Source organism: Prionailurus bengalensis, chromosome E4, assembly GCF_016509475.1.
Source record: "Prionailurus bengalensis isolate Pbe53 chromosome E4, Fcat_Pben_1.1_paternal_pri, whole genome shotgun sequence".
NCBI classification, from domain to species: Eukaryota; Metazoa; Chordata; class Mammalia; order Carnivora; family Felidae; genus Prionailurus; species Prionailurus bengalensis.
In genome coordinates this window covers 5,406,536-5,422,559 of record NC_057360.1, presented here as the reverse complement: position 1 = coordinate 5,422,559, position 16,024 = coordinate 5,406,536, and the positions used below count along the sequence as shown (strand labels likewise).

The window sequence follows — 16,024 nt, the reverse complement described above, 5'->3', positions numbered from 1 at the left end:
AGTGACCGATCATTTGTATTTTTAAAAGGTCAACTCTAGCTTCTGCTAAGACCCTGTTTGGAGAGGGACAAGAGGTAGGGCGGTGGTCGACCCGCGAGGAAGCTATCTGCCTGCTTAGAACGGAGACGATGGGGCTTGGACCAGCAGGGAAAATGAAAAAGGATGAATGGATTCCAGAGATATTTTGGAGGTGACATCAGTTGGACTCAGTGACTTGCTGTGAGAGCGTTTTCATTCATTCATCTGTGTTCTTCCAGTAAATGATTGGAGAGCCTATTTGTATGCCAGGCAGTGTGCAAGGTTTTGGCGATACAGTGTCAAACAAAAATAGACACAACGTTTCTACATGCAGGAAGCTTCAACCAGAACCGGGATAGAAATAAGCATGCCATTTCACCTGGCATAAATGCGATAGAGCAGAATTTATGTGGTGCTATAGGAGCGCTTAATGGGTTTCCCTGAGGAAACGAGGAGCGAGAAGTTCACTAAGCGAGGAGTAGGGGAAGAGCTTCACAGTGAGCACAGAGTGTGCAAAGGCCCTGTGGTAGGAACACAACATGTTTGAGAAACTTAAAAAAAAAAAATGTGCTAAAGCACAGAGATCAGGAAGGGTGGAGCAGGATGTAACTAGAGATTTAAAGGCAGGAACAAGGAGAGGGTATACAGGCCATTTTCAGCTCTGGCACCTCTAGCCTGAGATAAATGGCAAATCACTAAAAAGTTTTAAGGAGGGTGGAGACGCCATGATTAAAAGTACATTGTGAAAATGAGAAGGAAAGGGGGGCCGGGTGGGGAGTCGGGTGAGGCAGGGATTGAATATGCTGAGCCAGGAGCACCCCCGCCCGCCGCCCCCAGCAGTGGTTAGGCTAAAGGTTCTCACCCTCAGTGACATCACTTTTCGCAAGCCAGATGCCCAGGAGATACCCATACCAATTAAATCAGGATCTCCTGGTGCAGGGGTGGGGTGGGGTGGGTTGGGGTGGTCCCAGGCATCAGTAATTTAAAAACCTCCCCAGATTGGTCCCCCATGTGGCCAAGTTTGGGAACCAGTGGTTTAGGCAGGTGATGACAGCTGGTAACAGTAAAGAGAATTGGATGGATTTGCAGGGTGCTTAGGGGGCGATTATTTTGTGAACAACCATCAGATAGGCGACAGGGGGGTCTTCAAGAGACCTAACAGAGAGAGGTCACAAATCTGAGCACTGAGAGAGACCACAGCAGGCACTGAATCGAGGGTTTATTTTTTTTTTAATTTTTTTTTCAACGTTTATTTATTTTTTGGGGGACAGAGAGAGACAGAGCATGAACGGGGGAGGGGCAGAGAGAGAGGGAGACACAGAATCGGAAACAGGCTCCAGGCTCCGAGCCATCAGCCCAGAGCCCGACGCGGGGCTCGAACTCACGGACCGCGAGATCGTGACCTGAGCTGAAGTCGGACGTTTAACCGACTGCACCACCCAGGCGCCCCATGAGGGTTTGTTTAAATCAAGAAACTGTACTCCTTGAAGGAGTCTTTGGGGGAAGGGCTTCTCAGAGAATAAGATCGATATAAAGTGGTTTACGAAGACGTGGGTTTTTTGTTTTTGTTTTTGTTTCTAATCTTAACCATTTGACCCGTCTTGGTGATCAGATTTTAAGGGCCGGACATATGCCTAGATTAGCACTGACTCGCATTTCACTGTCAGGTTCTCATTTCCTCTTTGGGCATTGTTGAAAAACGGATTAAATATAGATTGTGATAGATCACCTCTCAAGAAGTTCTTCCTCAGTAACAAATTCATTCTCAGCACATTCTCAGGGGTTCGTTAATTTTTTTAGGAAACATTGATTAAGCACGGACTCTGTGCAAGACACAGTGTAAGATGGACAGACTCTATCATCAGAGAACCTAGAGCCTGCGAATATGAGACGGCCCCTCACACAAAATTTGCCCATGTATTACCCTGGCACCAAATAATTAAAAGAACTCATCCTCTGAAAATAAAATATCTGCTCTTCGTAGCGGTGTGACCCTTAGACTCCCTGACCTTCCGATTTCTCGTCTGTAAAAAGGATAATAATAGTATCTACCTAACAGAACAGAGATAACCATATAAGGAACTTAGCATTGTGCTTGTACGTAACATTAATAGGCCTTCAAAAAATATTAGCTATTATATTATCGACCAAAGAATAAACACGTGCCATAATAAATGTTTGTAAACAGACAAACAAAAAACCCTAATGCAACGGGATTGTGTTTTTTTCTGGGATCAAGTTCTAAAACCAGTGCCTCAAATAGTTATCATGTATAATCGAAGTTATCCTTGGAAATCTCTTAAACTGTTCCAAGTGTTACTATCAAATGATACTAAATTATTACAGTAGTTGGAATAAATGGGATTCAGGAAGTTGTTAAATTGTCTCCGTAGTTCTCACTTAACTCATTTTATTTTTTGATGATGACTTTGGAAGAAGTCACCCCCACAAATCCACATGAACAAGAGTTTCACTTTATCAAATGGTAAGGAAGTCCCCCAAATCATTTCACATGTCCTTTCCACAGTAATCCCACCCCCAAATCTGCATAGCGTATTTCGGGCTTGATAGCATCCACTGTCTGTGGGCATGTTGACTCGGTGAAGCCCCAAAAGTTTGTTGCACGTTCTGGGAACGTTTATTGTCCAGTGGATCCAGTCGAATGAGTGCGTCATTCAGCTCCATGGCTGGTGAGGGATTTGTCACGCTCCTAAACCGCTTAGACACAGTGTAACCCTCGAGAAGGTCAGAGTTGCTATTTTATCCCCATAAGCCTTGGGAAGTTGAATGGTTACTTAGTTCAGACAGGTACACACTATTCAATTAGATTTCAAGAATCCTCCAGGGATGGCATTTCGAGTCATACTCCTGGGTTCAATGAAATATTATCCATTCTTAATACCAAGAAATGTTTGTGTCTTTCAATGCTGTCGAAGTAAGTGTGGAAGGTGTAATGGAGCAGTGAAGAGGTCAGGGCCTTGGGGGCCAGGTATTCCTGGGTCAAGTCCCCTCACTATCCTATAAACTTGGGCACGTTCATGAATCTCTTTGAGTTGGTGACCCCATCAGTGGGCATCTGAGGATTACCGTGGATATTAAGGTAAGTAACACAGTGCACGGCACTACACGTAATACTGCTGCCTTACGATGCTATCGCCATAATGCCGTGCTCTTTGGTTCACCCAGTGTGGATGCGATGGCTGATGCATTTATCCCCAAGCTCTCCGCGAACCCTCAGCTCCAGACAAGCAGAACTGTTAGTGATTGTAGATAAGAGGGTATATTACCCCCACAGGAACTCCAGTGGGGGTAAATTGAGGGATGGTACCAACTGAAGTTTGATACAAACACACAGAGTGGCCCGTTTCCAGTGTGGGGTTTATAGGGGTTGGGGGTCTACAATTAGGATGTCAAAATGCAAGCGTATATGACTGATTTAATTTTATTTACATGTGGGCATAACTCAGTGAGGTGCCTCTTGATCACAGAATGAAACGCAGAAATAACCTTTTGACTAAGTCCTGTTCCCCCACATCTTTCACATATATCCCTTTCTCTTCAATCCCCCAAATTATTTTATTGCATACAATTGTTGTGGACACTATTTTGGGGCACTTGGTTGGCTCAGTCGGTTGAGTGTCTGACTTTGGCTCAGGTCATGATCTCACAGTTCATGAGTTAGAGCCCCACATTGGGCTCTGTGCTGACAGCTCGGAGCCTGGAGCCTGTTTCGGATTCTGTGTCCCCCTCTCTCTCTGCCCCTCCCCCCCCACCTCTTTCTTCCTCTCAAAAATGAATAAACATTAAAAAAATTAAACAAAATTGTTGTTGACACTACTTTAAAATTTAGGAGTGAATGGTCTTAAAATAAATCATTGATTTGTTTTAAATTCCAGATTGGAACAAGAAATTAGCCACAGTTTCATCGAACCCTAGACCACTCGATTCTCTGCCAGAGCTCTACTGTTGTCAAGAGAGGCAGTTGTGAACGAAAACCGCTTAAGTTGTAAATAACCATGGCATTCAAACAAAACAACATTTGGAATTCTTAGGTGACTCTTTTAGATTAAAATAATAACAGGACTACTGTTGATTGAAGTGTGTATCTGGGTGGCTACAATCCTGAAATATTTACATGTGGCAAAGTCTTTTCAGATTGAGGCGATCAACCTAAGGGCAGGGGATCAAGAGTCAAGTTTAAGGCGCACCTGGGTGGCTCAGTCGGTTGAGCATCTGACTTCGGCTCAGGTCATGATCTTGCGGTCCGTGAGTTCGAGCCCCGCGTCGGGCTCTGTGCTGACAGCTCAGAGCCTGGAGCCTGTTTCAGATTCTGTGTCTCCCTCTCTCTCTGTCCCTCCCCTGCTCATGCTCTGTCTCTCTCTCTCTCTGTCAAAAATAAATAAACATTAAAAAAATTAAAAAAAAAAAAAAAAGTCAAGTTTAAGACAACTTGTCATTTCTTCTCATGTCAACCATCTTACATTTAATCCAAAGGTTATACAGGGGGCCAGGTAAGAATATAATCTGCTCAATAATTGCATTACTCATTATAAAGAGAAGAGAAGAGAAGAAAATAGAAGAAAAGAAAAGAAAAAAGAAAAGAAAAGAAAAGAAAAGAAAAGAAAAGAAAAGAAAAGAAAAGAAAAGAAAAGAAAGAAAAGAAAAGGAAAACCTGGGGAAGTAGCCAGGGAGGTAGACTGCCAGCAACCACAGATCCTAAAGGTGTTCTGGATGCAGAAACCCAGAAGTGGCTTAGGGCTGTAGTGAGTTATGGGAATGGTAAAAAAAAAAAAAAAAAAAAAAAAAAAAAAAAGATTAATTGATTAATTGAAAGTCTGTGTATAGACAGTTAATACCCTTAACAACTGGGCATCAGTTCCCCAGGCAAAAAGCTAGCAGGTTTTTTTAAAAGAAATTAATGATCCCAAAGAAAAGAATCCTACATTCTGGCCCCTAGCATCCCCCCATCCCCCCACACCCCAGCATACAAGTGGTTCCCTACTCAACCCCCCCCCACCCCAAAGTGAAACCTACTAGTTAACAGTCTTCCCCGCTGGGAACACAGTTTTAGGTAGTTTTCCACTGCCTTGGTCGTAGATGTGAAGAGCCAGCCAAGGATCACCAGAGAGTTGGAAAAATAATGAAACATGAAAGACAAAGAGAAGAAATGATCCCAGAGGAACCACCAAGGAATCGAAAAGAAGCTAACAAAGTAACATTGTCATCCAACAAGGGATGCGTCATCCACAAACATGAAAACGCCATCTTTCCAAAGCTCTTGGACATTAAAAACGTGATTGCTAAAAATTAAACATTTGACAGGATTGGAAGAAAATTCTGAAAAGCTCTATATGGAATCAAAAGACAAAGAAAATTACTGTTTTAAAAGAAGAGACACAGACTAATAAATCAGGGGGTCCACCACCTAACAAGCATCCTAGAAACAGAACAGAGAATATTAGAGGAAATCATCAAGGAAACGTTTTCACAGAGCTAAGGACCAGGAAGCTGCTCAAACGCAAAGGTCTCGGCTGTGGCCGAGCACACGAAAACACAGAAAATAAAAATAACCAGCTTTTGGTTTCACTGATATTCTGTTTTCTAGTCTCTATTTTGTTACTCTTGACTCTTGATTATTTCCTTCCTCTTACTGGCTTTGGGTTGAGTTTGCTTTCTTTTTTTAGCTCCTTAAGGTGGAAAGTTAGGGTCTTGATGTGACACTTTTCACTGCTACCAATTTCCTGTGGGGCTCTGCCCATGTTTGCTGCACGTTCTCCTCTTTGTGTTTCCTCCTTTCCTCTGGGAGTTCTTCTTTGACTCATTTGGTTGAGTGTGTGTTCTTAAATTTCCACTGTGAATTTTTCGGTTTTCCTTCTGTTACTGATTTCTAGCATCGTGCCATTGTGATCAAAGGTACTCTGTAGGATTTCAGTATTTAAAAAAACTTTTTCTTAATGTTTATTTTTGAGAGACAAAGTGTGAGCTGGGGAGGGGCAGAGAGAGAGAAGGAGACACAGAACCCGAAGCAGGCTCCGGGCTCCAAGCTGTCAGCACAGAGCCCGACGCGGGGCTCAAACTCACAGCATGATCTGAGCCCAAGTGGGACGCTCAACCGACTGAGCCACCCAGCAGCCCCTGGTTTTCAATATTTTTAAATCTGAGACTGGTTTTGTGACCGAACATAGGGTCTGTCCTGGAGAATGTCCCATGTATGCGTGAAAAGAGTGTGTATTCTACTATTTTGGGGTGAAGGGTTCCATAGATGCCTGTTAAGTCTGGCTGGTTTATAGTGTTGATCATGTTTTCGATCTCCTTACTGATCTTGCATCTAAATGTTCTATGAATCATTGAAAGTTGGGTATTGAAGACTCCCAACTGTTATCGTAGAACTATGTCTCCCTTCAAATCCACCAGCATTTGTTTCATATATTTGGGGGCTCTGTTGTTTGGTGAGTACATATTTAAAATTATTATTATCCCTTGGTGACTTGACCCTTTTATCCATACATAAAGCCCTTTGTCTCCTGTAATAATTTTTGACTTAGTCTATTTTGTGACATTAGAATATCTTTTTCCATTCTTTCACTTTCAACCTACTTGTATTTTTGGATCTAAAGTGAGTGACCTCTAGACAGCATATATGACCTTGAGTTAGGCAAGACTTCTTCTTCTTCTTCTTTTTTATATTTATTTTTGAGAGAGAGAGAGAGACAATGAGCAGGGGACGAGCAGAGAGGGAGACAGAGGTCCAAAAGGGGCTCCACATTGTCAGCGTAGAGCCCTATGCAGGGTTCGAACTCGCGAACCATGAGATCATGACCTGAGCCAAAATCGAGTCAGATGCATAACTGACTGAGCCACCCAGGTGACCCTAAATCACCAAACTGTATTCTTAGAACAGGTGAATTTTATGGTCTATAAATTATATCTCAGGGTGCCTGGGTGGCTCAGTCAGTTAAGCATCCGACGTCAGCTCAGGTCATGATCTCATGGTTTGTGAGTTCAAGCCCCACATTGGGCTCTGTGCTGACAGCGCAGAGCCTGGAGCCTGCTTCAGATTCTGTGTCTCCCTCTCTGTCCCTCCACCGTTCATGCTCTGTCTCTCTCTCTCAAAAGCAAACAAGCATTTTAAAAAATTGTACCTCAATAAAGTCATTTCAGTAAAAACCATACATATGTAGACCTTTGACAAAAAGAAAACAAAATCAGACCAAGAAGCCTCTAAGGAAGACAGAATGATGCTGTGCATAAAGGTGATACAACTTACTTTCCCTCTTGGGTAGATTCTACAGAGGTGGATGCGATTCTAAGTGAAATTGTATCAGAAATTGCAAACTGATTCCCCATATTGCAGTAACTCCCCCTGCGGGCAGTACATGAAAACGCCATAGCTCTAATGTTGCATATTTAACACTCAGAGATGACGAGTGGGATCTCATTGTGTTAACTTACGACTTCCTGTCTGTAGGCGAAAGTGAATGCCTTTTCATGTTTTGGGCCATTTACATTTATTCCTGTGGATTGACTAGCACCTATTACTTGGTCCATCTTTCATTAGCCGTCATTCTTAGTTGTGCTAGCTCTTTGTATATAAAGGATATGTATTGAAATCTTTTCTCCCAGTTTGTTGTTTTCCCAGGGTTTTTTTGTTTTGTTTTGTTTTTGTTTGTTTTTTAATGAGCTTTGTCCATAAGTATTTAAAAATGTTTACTTTGGTCAAATCTGTACATATTTCTTTAGAGTTTACAAGCTTCCTACTTTTGTTTAGAAGGCTCTCCTGAAGTTATTTTCCTTTATTACTTTCATTGGTTAAAAAATTTTTTAATTTGAATTTTATTCAATCTGAAGTTCATATTTGAGATTGTATTTGTTGTCATTTTTTAAATTTTTATTTATTAAAAAAAAATTTAATATTTATTTATTTTTGAAGGAGAGAGACAGACAGAGCTTGACCTGGGGAGGGGCAGAGAGAGAGGGAGACACAGAATCCGAAGCAGGCTCCGGGCTCTGAGCTGTCAGCACAGAGCCCGATGCGGGGCACGAACTCACGAGCTGTGAAATCATGACCTGAGCCGCAGTAGGACGCTTAACCGACTGAGCCACCCAGGTGCCCTTATTTATTTTTTAATTTACACCCAATATAGTGCAATAATGATTTTAGGAGTAGATTCCAGTGATTCATCCCCTATGTATGACAACCAGTGCTCATCCCAACAATTGTCTTCCTTAATGCCCCTTGCCCATTTAGCCCATGCCCCCAAACACAACCCCTCCTTGCTGTCATTTCTTTAATGCATCCTTTTCCCAATGACATGAAATGCCATTTTTAGCCCATATCAAGCTCCTATGTGCATGTAGGTCGCGTCTATTTCTGAAATGTCCAGTCCATTTTCCTTCTGTCTTTGTTCATTCCCATGACAGGATCACATACTTTGACTACAGTAGCGTTATAATGTCTTTAACATCTGTGGGGAAACACCTCTCAACACATTCTTTTTTCAAAACTATCTTAGGAATTCTTGCACATTCATTTTTCCACCAAAGCTTCAGCGTAATTTTGCCCAGTAGACAACCCCCTGGCAATTCTGACCGGAACGGCATTAAATTCACATACTCATTTGTGGAGGGCATTTGGCTACATCAGTCAGTTAATATATAAAAAGTATATACTAAATAGGCCGTCTCCCCGTGGAAACTTCTTGTTCTGCCGTCTAGTTACCTTCTACTGAGCTTTGAGATCTGGAGTGCACTTTTCTGTTTTGGTTTTTCCGTTTCCCCATTAGGCCCCCTTAAGCGTTTTGGCCTAATGCTTTCCTTTTAGAGGAAACATATTTTGGTTATTTGGTGGGGTCTCCTCCAACTTCTTGCAACCTCATCAGCCTCGCCAGCCCCTCACTCATTTTGTTCCTCCAACTTTCCAAGTGTTTCCAGCCTCCAGGCCTTTGCACGGCCCTCTGACTACTCATCCTTTTGGTCCGTTTGAATGCTATTTCTGCTAAAGGCCTTCCTTCTCTGACCCTTTCCAGACTTACATTAAGTTCTGTTTCTGTTTCACGGCACCCTGCACTTTCCCACCGCAGCACATATCCCTCGCAAGTATGTTTATCTGACATGCTGCCCCACGACAAAATACCCAACACGTAGCAGATGCTAGCATACACACTTGTTAGTGAAGACTTATTACTGGAATATAGTTACCTGGGACTTCAAAGACTGAAATGTATCTGAAGAACAGAACCTCTCTCTTAACCAATTTAATTAGCAAACAGCTCACAGAGAGGAATCAATCAACCTAGTCAAAAAGGAGTCAATCTCTATCAACATCCATAGGAGATTGATGTTTTTTGGAGGGGGGAAAGAAAAATCAGTGATTCAGAGAATGAGGGTTTTTTTTTTTTCTTCTTTTTAAAAGTTTATTTATTTTTTTGGTAATCTCTACACCCAATGTGGGGCTCAAACTCATGACCCAAGATCAAGAGTCACATGCTCTTCTGGCTGAGCCAGCCAGGAGCCCCCAAGACAGTTTTGTGGTTTTTTTTTTTAAGTTTATTTATTTATTTTTAAAGTAATCTCTTTGGTAAGTGAGTTCTTCACATCTGCCTCTGGACCATTACTAAAATTATGTTTCAATAAAGCAACACTTACAGCCAAGATGAGAATGTGGCTTTTAAGTAAAAGCCTAATTTCAACTCAACCTAATTTGAAATTCAAGCAGGAAGATAAAGGGTTAGGAGAAATAAAAGCCCATCCAGTTTCTGCTGAAAAAAATAACAATTATTTATTGTATACGAAATATAAGTTATTTTTACATAAAAGCCATTATTGACCCATAATGGGCTTGTAAGATCATCTGTACGATCCTTTTTGTTTATTGAAACCAACAAGGCTGCCTGTCTCGTAGAACTTTCTGAACTAAGTACCAACGAAAGTATGTCTGGTGAAGACAAAAGAGGTTAATGTTCTTTTCTAAGATTCTGTTTTGATCTCTCCCCACCTCATCCCTACATTCTACAGGGAGAAAGCTGCTGCTTCTATATCCAAGTGTTGCTAGTACTTCTCCTACGGAACAAAAACACAATACACAAACCATACGAGAAATATTTGGTTCATTTTAATCAGCTATTGATGGTATAATAAAATAAATTTAAGTGGCACCTAATTTAAACATTTAAAATAGTTCATCAGAGGATAATCTACAACACACTACGTGACGCCTAATTGTCAGAACAACGCCTCTTTTTTTCCCAAGAAAGAAAAAAAATAAAGGCACAATCAAAATTATGACCAACAATTTGAATTCATTTGGACACTTATAGATGATTTTGTAGGCAAACCAGCAGGCACAATGTTGAAAAATCAATCCACTAGGTTTAGAAATAACGGTAAGATTAAAAAAAAACGACACCTATACATTTCAGAGTTAATGCCTGAAATTAAAGAAAAATATCCACCAGTTAGCACAATGATCTTTTAATGACTAATTTTTTTTTTTAACATTAAGATTGTTGTCTTAGGGAACGCCCTTCTCCAAACATTTAATTAAATGTTCAATGTATTAAATAATTTACAGAGAGAAGTAAGTTTTGTGTTCTGTACAAATTAAAGGACACACGAATATAACCCCCTCCCCCCCTCGCCAAAGCTCAAATTTGCAATGGTCTCAGCAGAAACAAAACAGTTCACAAGTTAAACAGAACTTATAGCATTACAAAAGTTTACAGAACCCTTCTTTTCATCCTTTTTTCCTAACAGCAAAGATTACAACGACAAATTGAATGACCAGAATGTAAAAATATTTGTGCAAAACTGCATTAATTGTTCTTACCATTTAATAGAGGTAAAACCTAACAAAGCACAACGACAGTCATGAAGAAGAACTACACTGGAAGGAATTCTCTTAGATTTCGAACATGGATCGTACTAGGACTAAACACTGAAGGAAAACGTGGCACCGTGAGCAGGAGGAAAACGTGACTCGGCGACTCTGCCAGCGAAGGCGGCGGACCCTGGACCGCACCGAAGTTTCTCTCCACACCAGCCAGCCGCCTTAAATGACTGGGAACACCTGCAGGGCTTGAAACTCACTCCAATGTCTTTATTCTCGAAACTCACTCCAATGTCTTTATGCTCGAAATTTGCAGATCATAAATGAAGTATTTCAGAAAGTCCTCTCCCCCCCTCCTCAAGGAGTGTTTCTTGTGTCATTGGAGGTCCTTAAAAGAGTTGAATCATAGATTCTCTGGATTTACCTACACCGATCCATTTAACTGGGATGGGGAAAAAAAAGAAGAAGAATATTAATTTGTTTATAATGTTCGATCCTTGGGATGAAAAGGTCCTCACTTTTCCCGGTGTCACTATTTAGCTTTGCCAGGTGTCTTTTGCTATCCGTGGCTGTCCTGACAGCAGACCGCGCTGATTTCTAAACAGAACGTGCAGTTGGCATCCAGCACAGGTGTGAGACTTACCGGTTCCAGTGTTAATCGAGGGGTATTTCCAAGTTGTCGATGCCTGATAATTAGGTCAGTAAGATACTGGCCCAAACCAGCAGAGACCGAAAGAACCCTTGATCACGTCCCTAATAACTAGATCAGCATCTGATAAATACAGGATGCTAGGAGGTTCTGCAACTATCAGCATAACTTTTATATCTCAAGAAAGGAGAAGGGGCTGGAAGCAAATGCCATTTTAACTTGCAGAGCCCGGACCAGTCTATAGGAATCTCTCAACATCGTACCACACCTTTATGGTCTTTTATACAAGTCACTGTCAAAGTCACTACTGCTTGTGTTTCAAAACAATGCTGACTGAGAGCCACAGCAAACATGCTGACTTAACTCTGGCATCAGGCTGGTCAGGACAGCTAGCAATGCGGAAAACCAGACTTGTATTTGAGAGGAGCAGAAGAGCAAAGAAAGCACTGTGTTAAAAAGAAAGACTTTCGGTAACTGGTCAGAGCCACTACTTGGTTATGCCTAACTCCCTGGCCAGCTTAGATTTGTTTCTTAATGTGGGTTTATTCTTTGCTCTTCTTGTAGATCTTTTCAAATTGGATCGCCTATTTTCTGTACCTGTTATTCCCTAATTGTTCAAGAAACAACCCCAACTCCCAAGGGTGCTTTAACCCGGAATGGAAAGACTGCCAACCATTTTTGGTGGAGGTGAAGACACAAAAGGGTTTGTTACTAAGAGGGAGAAAGCGGGGCGCCCGGGTGGCTCGGTTGGTTGAGCATCCAACTTCAGCTCAGGTCATGATCTCACGGTTTGTGAGTTCGAGCCCTGCGTCAGACTCTATGCTGACAGCTAGGAGCCGGGAGCCTGCTTCAGATTCTGTGCCTCCCTCTCTCTCTCTCTGCCCCTCCCCGGCTCATGCTCACACTCTGTCTCTGTCAAAAATAAATAAACTTAAAAAAACAGAAAAACAAAAAAACTAAGAGGGAGAAAGCAACGAGCATAAGTGTAAAAGTAACCTGCTGTCTTCAGGCATCTGAAGGACTTAAAGAAAGGTGATTATATTTATCCTAAGAAATAAGATTATTTTGTATCTTCCTGGGCATTTATACAAATCATGAGCACTCTACAAATTAATAATGATCTTCCTCTAATCCCATCTCAAAGATACAGTCAAGTTAGAAGCAGAGAAAAAGTAGAGATGGCTGTTCATAAAGAGTTTATATTTACCTGGAATTTGAAGCTCATCTTCAATAAATCGAACGTAATTTTGTGCATTAACAGGGAGCTCTTTAAATGTCCTTGCATTTGATATGTCTGTGTTCCAACCTGGGAGAGTCTTGTATTGAACTTCAACTTTATTTAAGACTTCTTGGTTTGCTGCAAGTTAAAGAGGATGTATGCTTTCTCATGGTATAACACTGTCTATTGCTAAATAAGTGATTTGCTAGGTCATAGGTTCCTGATCTCTTCTCAAAATCCTTGGAGCCAGATGCACTTTGAAATGCAGAAAAAAATGTTTTGTTTTGTTTTCCTCCAGAGTTTAGGAAGGTCAAACAGTACATTTACCATTTGAGGCGGTATTTTTAAAATCAAACACATTCCTGCAGCCACCAGATTATTCACTCGAAGCAGATAGATGATTGGTTCTAATATCAACTCAGGTCAGGTCTGACTTTGGTGCCGACCTTTCCATTTTTTAGAGCTTTCCAGATTTCCACACCGTGGATTAGAGGCTGCAGACCTGCATAAAGGCAGCAATCTCACAGAAAGGAGACTGGCGGACTCGCTCTCATCTGGGAAATCTATGATTTGGTGACTGCACAAAAGCTTAGCTGGAAATTTTCTTCATGATCTCACCTAACCGTTTTCTCTGTACCCCCTGGTAGAAACTAAAAGCCTACGAAAGTAAGAACAGTTTCTTCGACCAGAGGCAGTATGGTGGCTGCTGTGGTGTACCATCCAGATTTCCCGCTTCCGGATGGAGGCCCTGACCCCCCACCCCCCTGCCGCGGAAGCACCCCTGCTGAGGATCAGGTTCAGAATCTCCCCAGAGACCGCCCTCCACTGGAAGGAGCTGCCTCCCTGGAGCAGCGCGTATCCCACAACCGGTCAACGTAGACCACAGGCAGCACAAAAGTGCAGTTTCTGAGAAAAAGGAAACTCATGAGCAAGTCCTGAAAACAACTCCACCATCTGCCCAGGGACAATGTCCTGACGACTAAAGGTCAGGACACTGGAGTCAGAGGAGAACAACGGTCCCACTGACTGAGAAGGCAGATACCAGATTTCAGGGAGGTTGAAGCAGTGAGAATCACGGTCCAAGCGTCAGAAAGGAAGGAGCTATACAGACAGCTCCCACCCCTCAGAGACCCTGTGAAAGTCCCCTGGCTAACGTTCACCTTTACATGCTAAGACTGGGACCCCTGGAGGCTTACGGACAGCAGGGGCCACAGTTGAGTGCGACAGGTTCTAGAGTTCCAACAGTGCTGTCGGAAGGGAAGGGACACAGTACACTGAAGCTCCAGCCAGCACTGCCACATTGGAGAGATCTCTTTATACCCCAGTAACTCTCCTGGCAGCAGCCGAGACAGCAGAAACACTGCTTCATTTAAATAACGATGATCAGTCGGTTAAGCGTCTGACTTCAGCTCACATCATGATCTCACGGTTCACCAGTTTGAGCCCCGCGTCGGGTTCTGTGCTGACAGCTCAGAGCCTGGAGCCTGTTTTGGATTCTGTGTCTCCCTCTCTCTCTGCCTCTCCCCTGCTTGTGCATGCGCGCTCGCTCTCTCTCTCTCTCTCAAAAATAAACATTAAAAAAAAATTAAAAACGATGCGCCAGAGTACAACTGACCACAGACCCTCTATAATAAAGCCTAAAACCAACCTCTGCCAAGATGCACAGAGGAAACAGAATTTGTAGACGGACTCACACCAGGTTAGAGGCTTGGGAAACACCTTGGGTTCTTCCTGTAACTATAGAAACACAGTGGAAAACCAAGCTCATGCAAGTTCAAGATGATCAGCCAGAAATTCAACTGTCCCCTAAAACAAGAACCAATACTCTTCAGAGGGAGGTAACGGAATCTGAGTCACTACAACATAAGCGCATTCACCCAGAAGTCATTAGACAGAAATAGAGATCCATGGGGCACCTGGGTGGCTCAGTCAGTTACGCGTCTGACATCGGCCCAGGTCATGATCTCACGGTTCATGCGTTCGAGCTCCGTATCAGGCTCTGCTCTGACAGTGTGCAGCCTGCTTCGGATTCTCTGTCTCCCTCTCTCTCTGCCCCTCCCCCGCTGATTCTCGGTCTCTCAAAAATAAATAAATAAATTTAAAAAAACTAAAAAAAAAAAAAAAAAAAAAAAAAGAAGAAGTAATAGTAGTGAACCACAATCAACTTAAAAAACAGTCACGAGAAACCAAACTGGAGACGGCCCAGCTGTCAGACTAACAGAAAACGGCTTTCAAGGGGTTTCCGAGAACTTGCAGCGACCCTCGGTTCCCAAGGACTGGTCGTCATTAGCAAGCCACAACACCCACCAACCTACAAGCTTCATTAAGCTAGTAGATATTCCTTTGTTTGGCGGATCCCCCATCTTACAGGATGACTAAACAAATGAACAGTTAGTTCCTATTTCCGAAAGCTGGTAACATTTATTGAACTTCCTGAGTAACTGAAAAAATCATGTAGCTACGGATATGCTTGAAGAAACACATTGCCTCATGTGGGAAGTCTCCTTACAACCACCCACTCTTGACACAGGAGATTAGACAAAACCACTCGTGTGGCTTGAAGGACAGGGTGGGTTAATGTATTAAGAGCCTGCTTACCCTTACAGGCAGCACTCTTCTACTCCACATTTCTCAAGGGGGGGAGAGGGGTGGGGACCAGAACACCTATGAAGAAGTCACCTTCAAAATAGGGAAGGTGAGATTCAGGGGCCGCATCGCTGAGCTCAGAACTGCCACGTTTCTTCTTTCTTCCTTTGAGTCTGAACACATGCATCCTGCAACCCGGAACCCAAACGCGCGGCAGCTACGAAACTGAGGCCAGTGACAAGTGACTATACTCGCGCGGTTCCCAGAGGACAGGGCAACCCTGTGGCTACCTGTCACCGACCATGCGGGAGAGCTATTGGAGACTGCTCTAACACACCCCCTGGTGCCCTGATAACGTTCTGTGTACCGCAGACTGAAGAACGTACCTGGGAAATGAGGTATGATTTCACCATCGAGCTTGTAAGCAACCCCAACTTTGATTTCCGTAAACATGTCCAAAATATCCAATTTGGTAAGTGCCAACCTAAGCGGAAGGAGAGGCAACGTTAAAAGAGCAGACTCTTGGAGGCCCTAACATCTAACGCGATGAGGAAGTAAAGAATTCGTACCAAGCTAAGCATTCCAAAGCAATTCTGAAAACTGGTTAGGATTATCTTCTGAAGTGCACCACACATAAAGCGCGCACCTTCCTCATGATAAAAAAATGACTTACCTACTTGTGAGGAGCTCTCATAATTCCATTTTCCCTGACTGACCCATACCATCT

The 16,024-nt window shown here is 42.7% G+C and overlaps 2 protein-coding genes across 4 annotated transcripts in view; one reads left to right on the top strand and one right to left on the bottom strand.

Annotated features, from left to right (window-relative positions):
- The window catches only part of CE4H1orf100 (chromosome E4 C1orf100 homolog), a 28,054-nt gene extending 23,953 nt beyond the window's left edge, over positions 1-4,101 (top strand). Inside the window, exon 5 of one of the 2 annotated variants that reach the window (XM_043568105.1) lies at positions 3,915-4,101. In XM_043568105.1, the coding sequence (XP_043424040.1) occupies positions 3,915-4,006 (92 nt within the window). In that variant the 3' untranslated portion in view covers positions 4,007-4,101. Of the gene's footprint in view, positions 1-1,818; positions 2,002-3,914 lie in introns of those variants that run through there. The other variant, XM_043568106.1, reaches the window with a different exon arrangement.
- A 6,006-nt stretch (positions 4,102-10,107) lies between these two features.
- Positions 10,108-16,024, bottom strand: part of ADSS2 (adenylosuccinate synthase 2) — a 37,332-nt gene continuing 31,415 nt past the window's right edge. Inside the window, exons 11-13 of one of the 2 annotated variants that reach the window (XM_043569054.1) lie at positions 15,684-15,781; positions 12,700-12,849; positions 10,108-11,285 (exon numbers count right to left, since the gene is read on the bottom strand). In XM_043569054.1, coding sequence (XP_043424989.1) covers positions 11,233-11,285; positions 12,700-12,849; positions 15,684-15,781 — 301 coding nt within the window. In that variant the 3' untranslated portion in view covers positions 10,108-11,232. Of the gene's footprint in view, positions 11,286-12,699; positions 12,850-12,873; positions 12,967-15,683; positions 15,782-16,024 lie in introns of those variants that run through there. The other variant, XM_043569055.1, reaches the window with a different exon arrangement.